At 40.8% G+C, this 13,286-nt stretch overlaps 1 protein-coding gene across 1 annotated transcript in view; it reads left to right on the top strand.

Moving 5' to 3' along the window:
• The first annotated feature begins 5,468 nt into the window (after positions 1-5,468).
• Tsga10 (testis specific, 10) overlaps positions 5,469-13,286 on the top strand; it is a 108,084-nt gene continuing 100,266 nt past the window's right edge. The window contains exon 1 of the mRNA XM_013019733.1: positions 5,469-5,538. Within this exon, the coding sequence (XP_012875187.1) occupies positions 5,482-5,538 (57 nt within the window). The 5' untranslated portion in view covers positions 5,469-5,481. The remainder of the gene's footprint in view (positions 5,539-13,286) is intronic.

Raw genomic sequence — 13,286 nt, 5'->3', positions numbered from 1 at the left:
TGGCTTTTTTCTTTTTGCTTATGTGGTGCTGAGGAATCGAACCCAGGGCCTCAGGCATGCAAGGCAAGCGCTCTACCACTGAGCCAACTTCCCAGCCCCAAGAGATGTTTTTATACTTATAGTTAAGTTGGACCGAGTGGATCACTCAAGACAGTGATTAGTATACTTGGAATTAACTGTAATTGGCAAGAGAAATCCCAAGACTCAGCCTGATGGGAAGTTCTCCTAGTAGTCAAGGAGCAAGGTAATGGTTTCTACTAGTTATTGTAATAAGCTGCTTCAAACGTTAGTGCTTAAAACAATGACTTATTAGCAGTGACCATTTTATGGGCAAGTTGGTGATTTCTCTGCTAGTTCCAACAAGACTTATTCTGTGGCTTCACTGAGCAAGGGCTGGTTGAGCTGGGCTGTCTGAGGTGGCTGGTATGCATACTGTGGCAGATGGTGCTGGCTGGCTGCTGGAGCAGCTCAGTTCAGGCACTTCAGCCACATTCTTGTGTGCAAAACAACAAAGCCAACCTAAAGTTAAGAGTAGGATAATGGACCAAGCTTCACCTGACTAGCTATTTCTCATCTCCTGGATGACCATCATCATCATAATCATCATCATCCACTTGACAATCATGGGATTGCAAAAATTAGCTGTCCTCCAATAACTATGTTATTCATTTCTCTGAATACTTTTTTTTTCTTTATAATACACCATAGTTTATTTTTGCCGGTTGTGGGGCCTGAACTCTGGGCCTGGGTGCTGTCTCTTAGCTCTTCAGCTCAAGGCTAGCACTCGAACACTTGAGCCACAGCACCACTTCCAGCTTTTTCTGCTTAGGTGGTGCTGAGTAATCGAACCCAGGGCCTCATGCATGAAAGGCAAGCACTCCACCATTGAGCCACCTTCCCAACCCCAGTATACCACAGTTTATATCCTATGTAATCAATGGTTTTGTTCTGTCTTCTTTGGCAGACAGGCAGCACTGTGAAGGCACTGAGTATTTATTCATTGACATGTCTCCAGCAACAAGCGTACTATTGGCTAGGTGAACAATGAATGATTTTCGGATTTTTTTTTCATTCCAAAAGAATTATCTTCTGTAAAGAACTTAAAAAAATTGTGTCTTTTGGGCTTATGTTCCATTTAACATTAAAAAAAACTTTAGGATCATTATTCCCTACAACTACATTTAGTATTTTTCTGATTTATAAAATATTATAAAATATTTTTCCTCAAAGATGCCCTTTCCTGTTTAAGTATTAAGGAGATTAAGCAATTGAGTAATAGAGACAGTAACTATATATTAGATTATAGGAACATGTTACAAAATATACATAAGATATGCTGGGTGAATTTAGCTTGTAGCAGAGCACATGCTCAGAATGTCCAGGCCCAAGGTTCAACCCCTAGCACTCCCTTGTCCCCCCCAAAAAAACCCTAAAAGCAACAAATCATACAGAATACAAATAGTATATATCTAGATACAGAATAGCTTTAATTTCATCTAACATTACATAGTATAATACTGTTGTTTCAAGCTCCCAGATATTTCAAACACTGGCATATAACAAGAATTTCTTCAAAAGTTTTTTTTTTCTTTCTTTAAAGGTAGTATAAAACGGTAGCATCTGAAAGATTAACTATTACACTTGGAAAAAGCTATTTCCTAATTTGGAAATAGATTCAACATGGGGAATAGGAGGTTTAAAATGTGAAATATTCCTGATGGATAATTAACTTGTCTTTTGCAGATTATCTGTAGTGATCTTTTATACTACAAATGTAAAATGTACAAAGATACACTATCTTAACACAAAAATCCCAAGCTGTCAATGCAACATACAAAAGTAGTGTACTGGAAATAGGGTGAAACACTCATCAATTACTTAGGCACTTAAAAAAAACTACTTTTTAAAGAAATTGGATGTTTTGGTGACATTCAAACATTGTTATTAAAAAAAAAACCTCTGGTTTTTACTGAGGATAGAACATAATCCTAGAGAGACATATTTTGAATTTTGGGAAGGCTTTTTTTCCCTAAAGCAACTGCTTTTTGATATGGACTATCAAAAATATAGTTTAAGATGATTTATGAACTCATTTTGTTATGTTTCTGTAATATTGTTCAGACCTAACGCAAACCTCCTCTTAATCAAAAGCAATTTTTGGTTTCTTTGGTAAAATGTACAAATTACTTCATTCCACGTCAGTCATTTCTATTCCATCACTTTCTTTAACATATATTACTGGGCCCAAATCTTTCTCTGAAAAACATTCTGTGCCAGTCCCTTCAGTTCTTGTGAAGTTTTCTTGGTTTCTGTCTTCTAGTCTTATTTTATTGGTGTTTTGAAATAACCGAATCACGGGTTCCAGCCTGCTTTGCTCAGTCACTCTCATTAAGTGATCATCCACTTTTGAATTCATTTCCATAGCAGATATCTGACTAGCAGATTTACTAAGCCAAAATCCCATTGGGACAGCTGAACAAGTAGTTTAAACAGCGGAAATGTTTCTTCAATTTGATTACTGAAAAAAAAAAAGAGGTATAAGTAACAAGTGAATACAATACGAATTTCAACAACTTCACAGAAATGTTGGTTTAGAGGAAACATTATAGTAATGTTAAAAATATAAAGTAAAACTGCCAATTTTTTCCAAGTGCTACATTTTCTTTGTGGAAGGGTTTGCAAGGTTTATAATTTCCCTTAAAAGTCTTGTTACAAAAGGAATCTCCCTGGTCTTTCCTTTCAAGCCTCATCTTGGGTAGCATACATACAGGCTTAAACTTTACTAATTCTTTTTGTAAGGGAAGTACTTCTAAATTTCTCTGTGAAGAATCTTTCTTTTAACCTTTAAATGTTCAACTAACAGGTTTTTTTTGCTCGTTTGTTTTTGGTGCTGGGGATCATAGCCTTCACTCTCCTAAACAATTAGCTCTATTCCTGAGCACACCTCAAGCCCAAGTATTAAAGTTAGCACATTCTTTTTTGTAAACTCAAAATAATCTTAAAGTTCTAAGAGGATACTGGATTATACATTATTTTGCCTAACACTTCAGGTGGGGCCTTGAGAGCCCATGCTTCCTCATTCCTTACTTAATCAATTAGGTGTAATTCTATTTGAGAGGAAATGTACTTCTTGATTTTCTGACACAATTAAGTTGAGGAACACTCAACTTAAATTTTCTAGTGTCTAGTTATGTTTACAAGGTTTATGGCAAATGAAAATTAAATAATATTAAGTATGATACTATATAATGACAGAAATATCGTAAAAGAATTCAGAGGCTGGAAAATCAAGGCACTTACATTTAAGTGTGCTTTTCTGAGAAAATGTTTTACCATAAAAGTTATTTATGCCTAATATTTTATGGAAAAGAATACTCACCTAAGTAAAACAGGAACTCTTAGTCTCCTCAAATGTGACCTTATTTTTTGAAATGCATAGGCTTACACCATGTCTAGATTATCAGAGGACCACCATAAAAACCTACTGTCAGTGTCACCTGTGGAGGAAAAAACAGGAAACTTAATGTCATCATTATAAGTTCAGAAATTCTGCTTATTTAACTATATACTAAACATCAGGAAATATTTCTTCTTCAAGCTGAACTCCAAAACAACTCACAGAATGATGCAGTGCTCATTCTTTTTCACCTAAAAGCTAATTTCCCCACCTTTGGTAACATAATTAAAAAAATAAACAATTTATTTCAATCAAACAAACATATTTCCAGAATGTGCTTTAAAAAAAAATCAAATTTGTGGCCAACTGTCACAAGGTAACCCATCACAACGTCGTGTGCAATAATAAATTTTCCCCCCAAGTGCTTCCTTGCTCATTGGCTGGCACTCTATCACCTGTGCCACGCCTCCAAACCCTTAAAATCTGTAAATACAATTCTAACAGCAGAGTAACCGTTATATAAGGTATGAGGAAAATACATGAAATATTACAGACTCCTAAGAAAACAAAATGCCACAGACGAAAGGCAAGATGTGAAATTAAAGTGTTTCAACATCCTAGGTTGCACAGGTATCAAAAAATGTTTCGAAGGAAAAAAAATCTTTTTGTGTTTTTCCAATATCTTAAAAGAGACAACAATTTTAAAGCAGTTGGGTCATCCAACACAGTACAGCGTTCAAGTGAAGTCAGTGCTCCCAGACTGAAGGCTTCTGAGATGGCAACTTTCAATAGTATTGGGGGGCTGGGGGTGGGGGGAAGCTGGGTGCTGGTGGCTCACGCCTGTCATCCGAGCTAATCAGGAGGCTGAGATCTGAGGAACGTGGTTCAAAGCCAGCCCGGGCAAGGAAAGTCAGTGAGACTCTGACATCCCAATAACCACCAAAAAACCGGAAGTGGAGCTGTGGCTCAAGTGGTAGAGCGCTTGCCTTGAACACATTGAGGCGCAGGGACAGCATCCAGGCCGAGTTCAAGCCCCAGGACCAGGAAAAGGAAAAAAACAAAAAACAAAAAAACACCAAAATCGACACACTGTTAGCCCCTTGGGGCTATTTTTTCCTTGTTAATGGTGGCGACCTTTTCTGTAGTGGGGCGTTGGAGGGGGGGAAGTGACTTGGAGAAGGAATCTGGCCTTTTATTGCTAGTTTTGCCATCTGGCGATTCCATCGTGGGTCGACCGATCGTGCTGACCAAGACCGTCGGGTCTACGGGCTCCCCAGGCTTGGAGGCTGCCCAAGCTCACCAGGCAAGGTGGGCTCTCTCCCGGGGACAGCAGCAGGAGAAGGGGTACCGGACCAGGAGCACCCCGTCAAAACATTTCCCGGGTGAAGCAGGAACTGCTCCCAAGATCAGCGCTGGGGAGTGACCGTTTCACTGAACGTGGGTCCAGAACGATACGAAACCCTAGGGGAAGCAGCACAAGACCACCGCCTCCAAACAGTAAATGTTCCAGAGCAGCTGGGCAGAGGCACGCGAGTAACAGCCCTGCGCATGCGCGTTCTGCGGTGCCGCGGGGGTCAGGTGAGGGGAAGTGAGCGTGAGGATGGTTACTAGGAGACAGGACGCTCGGACGCGCGCCTCGACGCTGCGTGGGCTTGCGCCTGCGCGGCGCCGATGGGCCAGGAAGAGGACTCTCCTAGCCCTGAAAGAGGCTGGCAGGTGGAGCTTCGCGTCGCTACGTGCTTAGGTGCGTGCGCACGGCTCGTAGTCCCCGCGAGAGTGCGAGTCGAGCCAGGTACGCGTGCGCACGGGGCCTAGGGGCGCGCCGGACGGAAGTGGAGCGAAGGCGCCGGGGAGGTGGAAGAAGAGCCCCCCTCAGGTACAGAGCGTGAGGGCGGGGCCGACGGCAAGCGGGCCGGCGCTAACCGCCCCCCACCTCCTTCCCGCCAGGCCCCGCCTGTACTCCGCCTTCGCCGGGCCTGAGCCAGGTCAACTTGGGGGAGGGAAGGGAGGAGAAAGGGGCGGGAGGATGGAGACGGGGTGGGACCTGGGTCTCCAGCGAGGGACGCAACCTGACAGTCGCCGGGATGAGCTCCGAGGTGGACGGTGGGCCGGAAAGCTCGGGGAGGGCCCCGGAGCTCCAGGTAGACGTCGAGGAGACGCGCCGGGGTGGGGGAAAGCTACTTGTGGGCCGGAAGGCGACTGCAGGAGGGGGCGTGGGGGTGGGTGGGGTGGGGTCTGAGGGTCGCCCCGGGTGGGGTGTGTCTGCTGGAGCCCGCTGCGCGGAGCGCGGGCGCGGGAAGACCACCGGGAGCAGATTTTCCCCGGGTTGCGGTGCCCTGAGGGGGTCAGGGTTAAACCTAGTTCCTATGGTGACCGCTCCGCTCCCTGCCGCGGCTCGCGGGTGCTGGGACTCAGTTCTGCTGAGTAGAAACTCTTTGGAGTGAAGCTGAGGAATTTGGAATCCGAGATCTGACCCCCCCCCAATCGCTCACTTTTGAGCCACTTCTCTTTTACGGACCTGGAGAGGCGAAAGGCGGAACTCATGTAGGCATTTGCACGAGATTCTCAACAATTTCAATATTGTACACAAGAAAGACAGGGCATGCCCGATTTTTGTCTGGAAAGCCCCCGAAGTCTCAATTTTGTGGTGGTGGTGTAGCTGATTACCCTAAAAACACATGTGTGGGTGGGTGTATATACGTTCCTGAATCTATTATATCTGTTATGTATGTAAATCTATGGATATGAATATGTGATCGATCGATCGGATCATCTCCATTCCTAAGTAAGAATTGTGGTTTCAGGAAAAGTTTGCATAGATGACAGCGTTCCGGTGTTTTCCTTCCTCCCACCTCAGTCCCTTACGTCCCAGAATTATTTGTTGTTTAAATTTCCTCTACTGGTTTTCAGCTTCTCAAGTACTTGTTTACTTGTGAAGAAATAAACAGAACAACGATCGGTTTGAAGAAAATAGAATAAATAGCATAAGGGAAGATGTTACATTCAACTCTGTTTCCAGGGTAAAACTAATGTTTGTTTGTATTTCAATTGCGCAATGGACTCTGTCAGTCTTATTTATTGGGAAGTAGGAAGAGGATTGCATTAATGAAATATTTACTTAAAGCTCTAAACTTTGGCCCGGCGCCAGTGGCTCACACCTGTAATCCTAGCTATTCAGGAGGCTGAGAGCTGAGGATCACGGTTCAAAGCCAGCCAGTGTAGGAAAGTCAGTGAGACTCTATTCCCAATAAACCACCAGAAAACCGGAAGTGGCGCTGTGGCTCAAGCGGTAGAGCGCTAGCCTTGAGCTGAAGAGCTGAGGGACAGCGCCCAGGCCCAGAGTTCAAGCCCCAGGACTGACAAAAGAAAAAAGAACTCTAAACTTTGCTATTATCTAATAGCAACAATTCCCCAAATATACTTCATTTTGGTTACTTTCTGAAGAAAGATTACTTTTAGTACAGCATATAATCATGTGTAGAGATTCTCTATGTTTTCTCTTCTGTCTTGTTTTAGGTGTTTTAGATTGTTTAGTTGTTTAGACAGCGGATGTTGTTATTTAGTGTATCACAGATCTAACAGATCACATACCCATTCCTCCATACTTTGCTGACTTCTATGATAGATACTTACTTGCTTTTCCTTCTAGTTTCTCCATCTTTGAGAACACATATCTTATAGTTTTTACATCCTTTGTATGTAAGTGGTATTGTATATTTTATAGCAAGTTGCTTCTTTTTTTGTGTGTTCTGGACCTGAGCTTTTGTGCTCAAGGCTACCACACTACGACTTGAGCCACAGCTCCATTTCGGGCGTTTTGGTAGTTAATTGGAGATGAAAGTCTCACAACTTTACTGAGTGGGCTGGCTTTGAAACTCTATCTCCAGATTTCAGCCTCCTGAGTAGCTAGGATTACAGGCATGAACCATCAGCACCTTGTGGCATGCTGTTTCTTAACATTGTGTTTTTAAGATTTATTCTTAACCTTATTATTTTTGCAATTAGTGGGTTCAAACTCAGAGCATTTTTATTGGTAGGCAGGCATTCTTCTGAGGTACACCTCCAAGTCTTTTATGCATTGTTTATTTTTCAGATAGGCTCAGCCTTCCTGCCTGGCATATGTCTGAGCCATGATCTGCCTATTTTAAGCTTACCATGGTAGCTAAATAAAGGTGTGCACCACCTTGTCCAGCCCTTTTTTTTGCTTGGGCTGGCCTTGAAGCTCAGTCCCAAGTCTCAGGCTCCCAAGTAGCTAGAATTACAGGTGTAGGCCACCAGCATTCAGCTTAGAGTTAACCTTATTATTGCTTGTACTTTGCTGGTTAGTGCTCCATTGTAAGGATCAACTCGACTTATTGTACCGTTAGTGGACAGTAAGGGACAATTATAAACAACATAATTGAACATTCTTGTACATTTTGAATCTTTTGAAGTGAACTAGTTAGTAAGTTGGTTCTTTTTGTCACTCTCATATTACTAAATCCTTTTAGTCTAGAAGCTTCCTGGAAACAACTATCCCTTTCTTGTATTTCCAAGTGTTCCTTGATAAACACTACCTCTCTTTAGGGCATTGTTTCATGCTGCATTGAAAAGACACGTTTCTTTATACTATAAAAGAGAAAAACAGAGAAAACAGAGTTTGGTGTTTGGATGGAATGATTGGAATGATGAGTTCTTCTTAAGCTAAACTGCAACTTTACTATTTTGTTCCAATTGAAATTCACAACATTTATTCACTTTTTTATTATAAATAAAAGATCTTCAAAATTATTCATAAACTCAGAGCCTAGGTTATGTCACTGAGCTTTTGTGCTCAAGGCTAGCACTCTACCACTGGGCTCACAGCTCCACTTCTGTCTTTTTGGTGTTTAATTGGCGATAAGAGTCTCAAGGATTTTCTTGCTTGGGTTGGCTCAAACCACTTTCCTCAGATTTCAGCCTCCTGAGTAGCTATAGGATTATAGGCAAGCCACCAGCACCCAGCCATTCATAAACTTCATAAACTTTTTTTTTTTGGCTGGTCCTGGGGCTTAAACTTAGGGCCTGATCGCTCTGAGCCTCTTTGAGCTCAAGACAAGTGCTGTACCACTTGAGCCACAGCACCATTTCCTATTTTTTTTCTGAGTAGTTTATTGGAGATGAGTCTTATCAGCTTCACTGGACATTGGTGAAAATGAACTAAGCAACTCAAGGGCTGTGATCAGAAGGAAGGAATGATAAAGAGGGAACAGCTGATACTAAGCAAAAGGAAAAAGAAGTACATAGCACCTGATTTGGAATAGTCTTATTGTTAAAGTTTGTGACCTTAGCTAAGTATAACTATGCAACAGTATTGTGAAATATATGTGGTCACTTAATCTCAATAAAGAAATATTAGGGGAAAAGAAAGTCTCATAGAGCTGGACTTTCTTACCCAGTCTGGCTTCAAACCGCAATCCTCAAATCTCAGCCTTCTGAGTAGCCAGGATTATAGGCATGAGCCACTGGCACCTGGCTATAAACTTGTATGATGTTCAATAACCTTTTGATAAGGAGGTTGTTCCTATTTGAAAATGTCTTTAAATCTAAACTTTGTTTTTTTGTTTTGTTGGTTGTGGGGCTTGAACTCTGGGCCTGAGTGCTGTCCCTCAGCTCTTCAGCTCAAGGCTAGCGATCTACCACTTGAGCTACAGTGCCACTTCCTAAATCTAAACTTTTTTTTTTTATTGTAAAGATACTATACAGAGGGTTACATGAGTGAGGTAATGAGTACACTTCCTCTTGAACATTGTTACCCCCTCCATTGTTTTCCCCCTACCATCCCCTCCCTCCCTCCCTTCCCCGAGGTTCTTTTTTTTTTATTGTGATTAAGTGATTACATAATTTCTAAGTCACTAGTTCATTCTAACTTTCCTGGAGCAAATTGTCTATCACAGTCTGTAATATATAACAGTGTTCACATGTTATATACCATATTTGTCATCAGCAGCGTGGGGATCTAAATCTAAACTTTTAAAGACAATTTTATTGTTTTTATTTTTGTGTATATGTGCTTGAACTCAGCCAAGGAGCTCTTTTAGCTGTAGTAGGCTAGTGTTGTACCACTTAAGCCACAGCTCTATTTCTAGCTTTTTGGTGGTTAATTGGAGATAGAAGTCTCATATACTATCCTGCCTGGGATGGCTTCGAATTGCTGTCATACCTCAGTCTATTGAATACTAAGATTATAGGGGTGAGGCACTAGTGCCTGGCTTAAAGACTGTTAAAAAAACAAACAAAAAAGCTAGATGAGATCCTGTGGAACAAGATTTCTAAACTGCATACAAAGCATGCCAATATTTTCAGTAGACATTTGTAGAGCAAGTGTTAAATGCTTCATTATTTTGCTCACATTGTAATACCCTTTAATATGCTGTGTGCGTGTGTGCCTGTGTGCATGCATGCATGCCTGCCTGCCTGCCTTCCTGTCTGTTTGTGCCTCTGTCTGTGCTCATGCCTTGAACAGGCTTGAACAGTGGAACTCCTGCTTTTGCTGCTTTTTGTTCACTGCTGGCACTCTTACCAGTTGAGCCACACCTCCAGTCCCAGCTTTGTTTTGGTAGTTGGAGAGTCTCTTCTATTTGTCTGGCCAGGTTGGCTTCAAACCTCAATCCTCAGATTCCAGCCTCATGAATAGCTAGGATTATAGGTGTAAGTCACTAGCACCTGGCCCTAATTTATAGTCTTACCTCTTTATTGAAAAGTTAGAATCCTAGATAGGAAGTCACCAAATTTCTATCTGCCCTTTCTTTTGTCACCCCTACCTCAGAGGACCATGCATACTTTTTTTTTTTTTGGTCATTGTGAGGCCTGAACTCTGGGCCTGGGCGCTGACCCTCAGCTCTTCAGCTCAAGGCTAGTGTTCTAACACTTGAGCCACAGGACCACTTCTGGCTTTTTCTGCTTATGTGGTGCTGAGGAATCAAACCCAGGGCCTCATGTATGCAAGGCAAGCACTCTACCACTGAGCCATCTTCCCAGTCCCCATGCATACTTTTTAACCTGGCTTTTCTTATGTTACCTAGCTGGTTTTCTCCATTAATTAGCACTAACACATGTCTTTGGAATTGTTTCTGTGCTTTAAAACTTCTTCACCTGCAAATACCTGAGGGAAATTGTAAAGTCTTGTGTGTATGGAATGAGTATTATTTATCCAGAGTACTATACCAGAAATATTTCAGATATCAGGTTTTGGAATCTTGCATGAGATATCTTAATGATAGAATACAAATGTAAACATAAAAATATTTTTTTTGGGGGGGTCCGGTCGTGGGGCCTGAACTCTGGGCCTGGGAGCTGTCCCTCAGCTCTTCAGCTCAAGGCTAGTGCTCTACCACTTGAGCCACAGCGCCACTTCCTGCTTTTTTCTTTTTGCTTATGTGGTGCTGAGGAATCGAACCCAGGGCCTCATGAATGCAAGGCAAGCGCTCTACCACTGAAAGACTTTCCCAGCCCTCATAAAATTCTTTTATATCATCAATTTCTGCACTTAGACTGAAGGCAATTTTACTACTTCTGGGTTTTGACAGCAGCCCCTCACATGAGGTCAGATGCGGAATTTTCCATTTGGAGTTCAGAAAATCTTGGATTTCAAAGCATATCAGGGTTTAGATATCCAGATTATATAGGATATGTAACTGGTATTTGTGTTTTCCTCAGGAGAGGATCCAGAGATTTTTGTTTGATTCTGAAAGGGATCCTTAACTGAAAGAGAACTCAGAAACTTTTTTTTTTCACCTCTTGTAATGACCCTTCTACAACTCTGACCTTTCTCTAACTTACTTTAATTTTAACTTTCTTCCTTTTACAATCATGCTTCTTAGAAGAGGTTTGCATTTCCTAATTGGTTTTCATTAATCTTTATTCATTAATCTTTATTAGTTTCTTCATGCTTTTTTCTACCCTAGTCTTATCACTTAAAGATTATTTATTTATTTTTATTATTATTCAATAATAAATATTTATGAATTAAACATTTTTTAAACATTTTTTGAGTAAATATGAAATAAGCATTTTAGTAAGTAACTTTGTAGTGGACAGTTTTTTTTTTTTTGGGTCCAGTCGTGGGGCCTGAACTCTGGGCCTGGGCACTGTCGCTCAGCTCTTCAGCTCAAGGCTAGCGCTCTACCACTTGAGCCACAGTGCCACTTCCGGCTTTTTTCTTTTTGCTTATGTGGTGCTGAGGAATCGAACCTAGGGCCTCTGGCATGCAAGGCAAGTGCTCTACCACTGAGCCACCTTCCCAGCCCTGTAGTGGACAGTTTTTTTGAGTAAATATGAAATAAGCATTTTAGTAAGTAACTTTGTAGTGGACAGTTTTTAAGCATTTGAGACATCATAATGATCAAAAAAGACCCAAAATATCTTAAAGTTTATTTCCAAGTAGGAGTAGGCAGATGATAAATAAATTATGTCATGTTAAATGGCACTAAATAAAAATAGTCCAAATAGAGAGGGATTAGGAAAGAGGCTATGATATGTAAAATGCCAAGGAAGACCTTGTAGGGATCAAGAAGAAGCAAGAAGACCAATAGGTAACTTGCAGTAAACTAGATGGGAAAGGATGGTTACTTGGCTTATGGAAGTGGTAATGAAAATGTATACAACTGGATGGATTTAGGTTATATTAGGTTATATTAGGGAGCTAGAACCAACAAGGCTCTGTTGATAAATTAGATATGAGTCAGGAAAGAGAGAAATCAACATAATACCTTACTTTTTGACTGTGGGCATGTACACCAATGACAGTGACATTTTACCTTGAGAAAACCTGGAAAGGGTGTAGTGGAGGCAGGACTGAGCGCAAAGATGCATATAAGGGATTTAAGAGGGTTATTTAGACTTACTAAAGTTGCTATGACTGTGGACATCCAATAAAAGCAATATAATGTGTTAAGTGCTCCAGTAGGGGTATGTTCATAGCTTTTTGGGAGTGGAGCATAGATCCTAAATCCATTTTAGTAGAAGTCAAATACTTCTTTATAGAAATTTTCTCTGTGTTCCCTTAGCATACTAGTATATTACTCATAGCAGTAATCCTTGCTTTTATAGTAATAATCTCTTTCTGTTTTGTTTTGTGCCAGTACTGGGGTTGAACTCAAGACCTGGCACTAACTTTTTCCCTCAAGGCTACCACAACTCTACTTCTGGCATATTTTGATGATTAATTGGAGATAAGGGTCTCATCGTTTCCTGCCCAGGCTGCTTTTGAACCTCAATTATCCGATCTCACTCTCCTGAGAAGATATTATAGACATAAGCTAGCAGCTCCCAGCTTTGTGCTATAATTTTTTACTTATTTGTTGCGGTCTTTTCTAATTGAGCTAATTGACAGTTGAAATGGCAGAGTGTCATTTTTATTTTTATCTCCATATGCTAGCATGATTGGTTTTTAGTCTAGCTGTTTATAAATTTGATTAGTGAATATATGTCACTTTTGTATCAGATAGCATGAACTAAAGTAGTGATAATATGGATAGAAAAATGCATTTGAGAGTCAGATTATATGACAAGATCAGTAGAACTTGATGGCTGATTTGATAAATTGAATCCAAATTAGTAATAATAGTAATGGAAAACAATATATGTATCATGTTTATTATGTGCTAACTACTAATTTCGGTCTTTATTGTAACTTATTTAACTCTCATTCAATTCTATGAGGTAAGCACAATAATCATTTCTAGTTAGTAATCAAGGAAACCATATCCAGAGGAGTAGCATGTCCACGGTCATACGATGAAAAAATAAAAGAATTAGGATTATGACTGTAGGTAGTCTGGTGTCAAAATACATGCTGAATTATGTTTATTTCACAATTAAGAATGAAAGTTACACTTGCACTTTCTGAGATCTGGGTAGAAATGCCAAA

This window comes from Dipodomys ordii, unplaced genomic scaffold, assembly GCF_000151885.1.
Source record: "Dipodomys ordii isolate 6190 unplaced genomic scaffold, Dord_2.0 Scaffold47, whole genome shotgun sequence".
Taxonomy (NCBI): domain Eukaryota; kingdom Metazoa; phylum Chordata; class Mammalia; order Rodentia; family Heteromyidae; genus Dipodomys; species Dipodomys ordii.
Note: the sequence above shows the minus strand (reverse complement) of the source record. Positions and strands in the feature narration are given on the sequence as shown.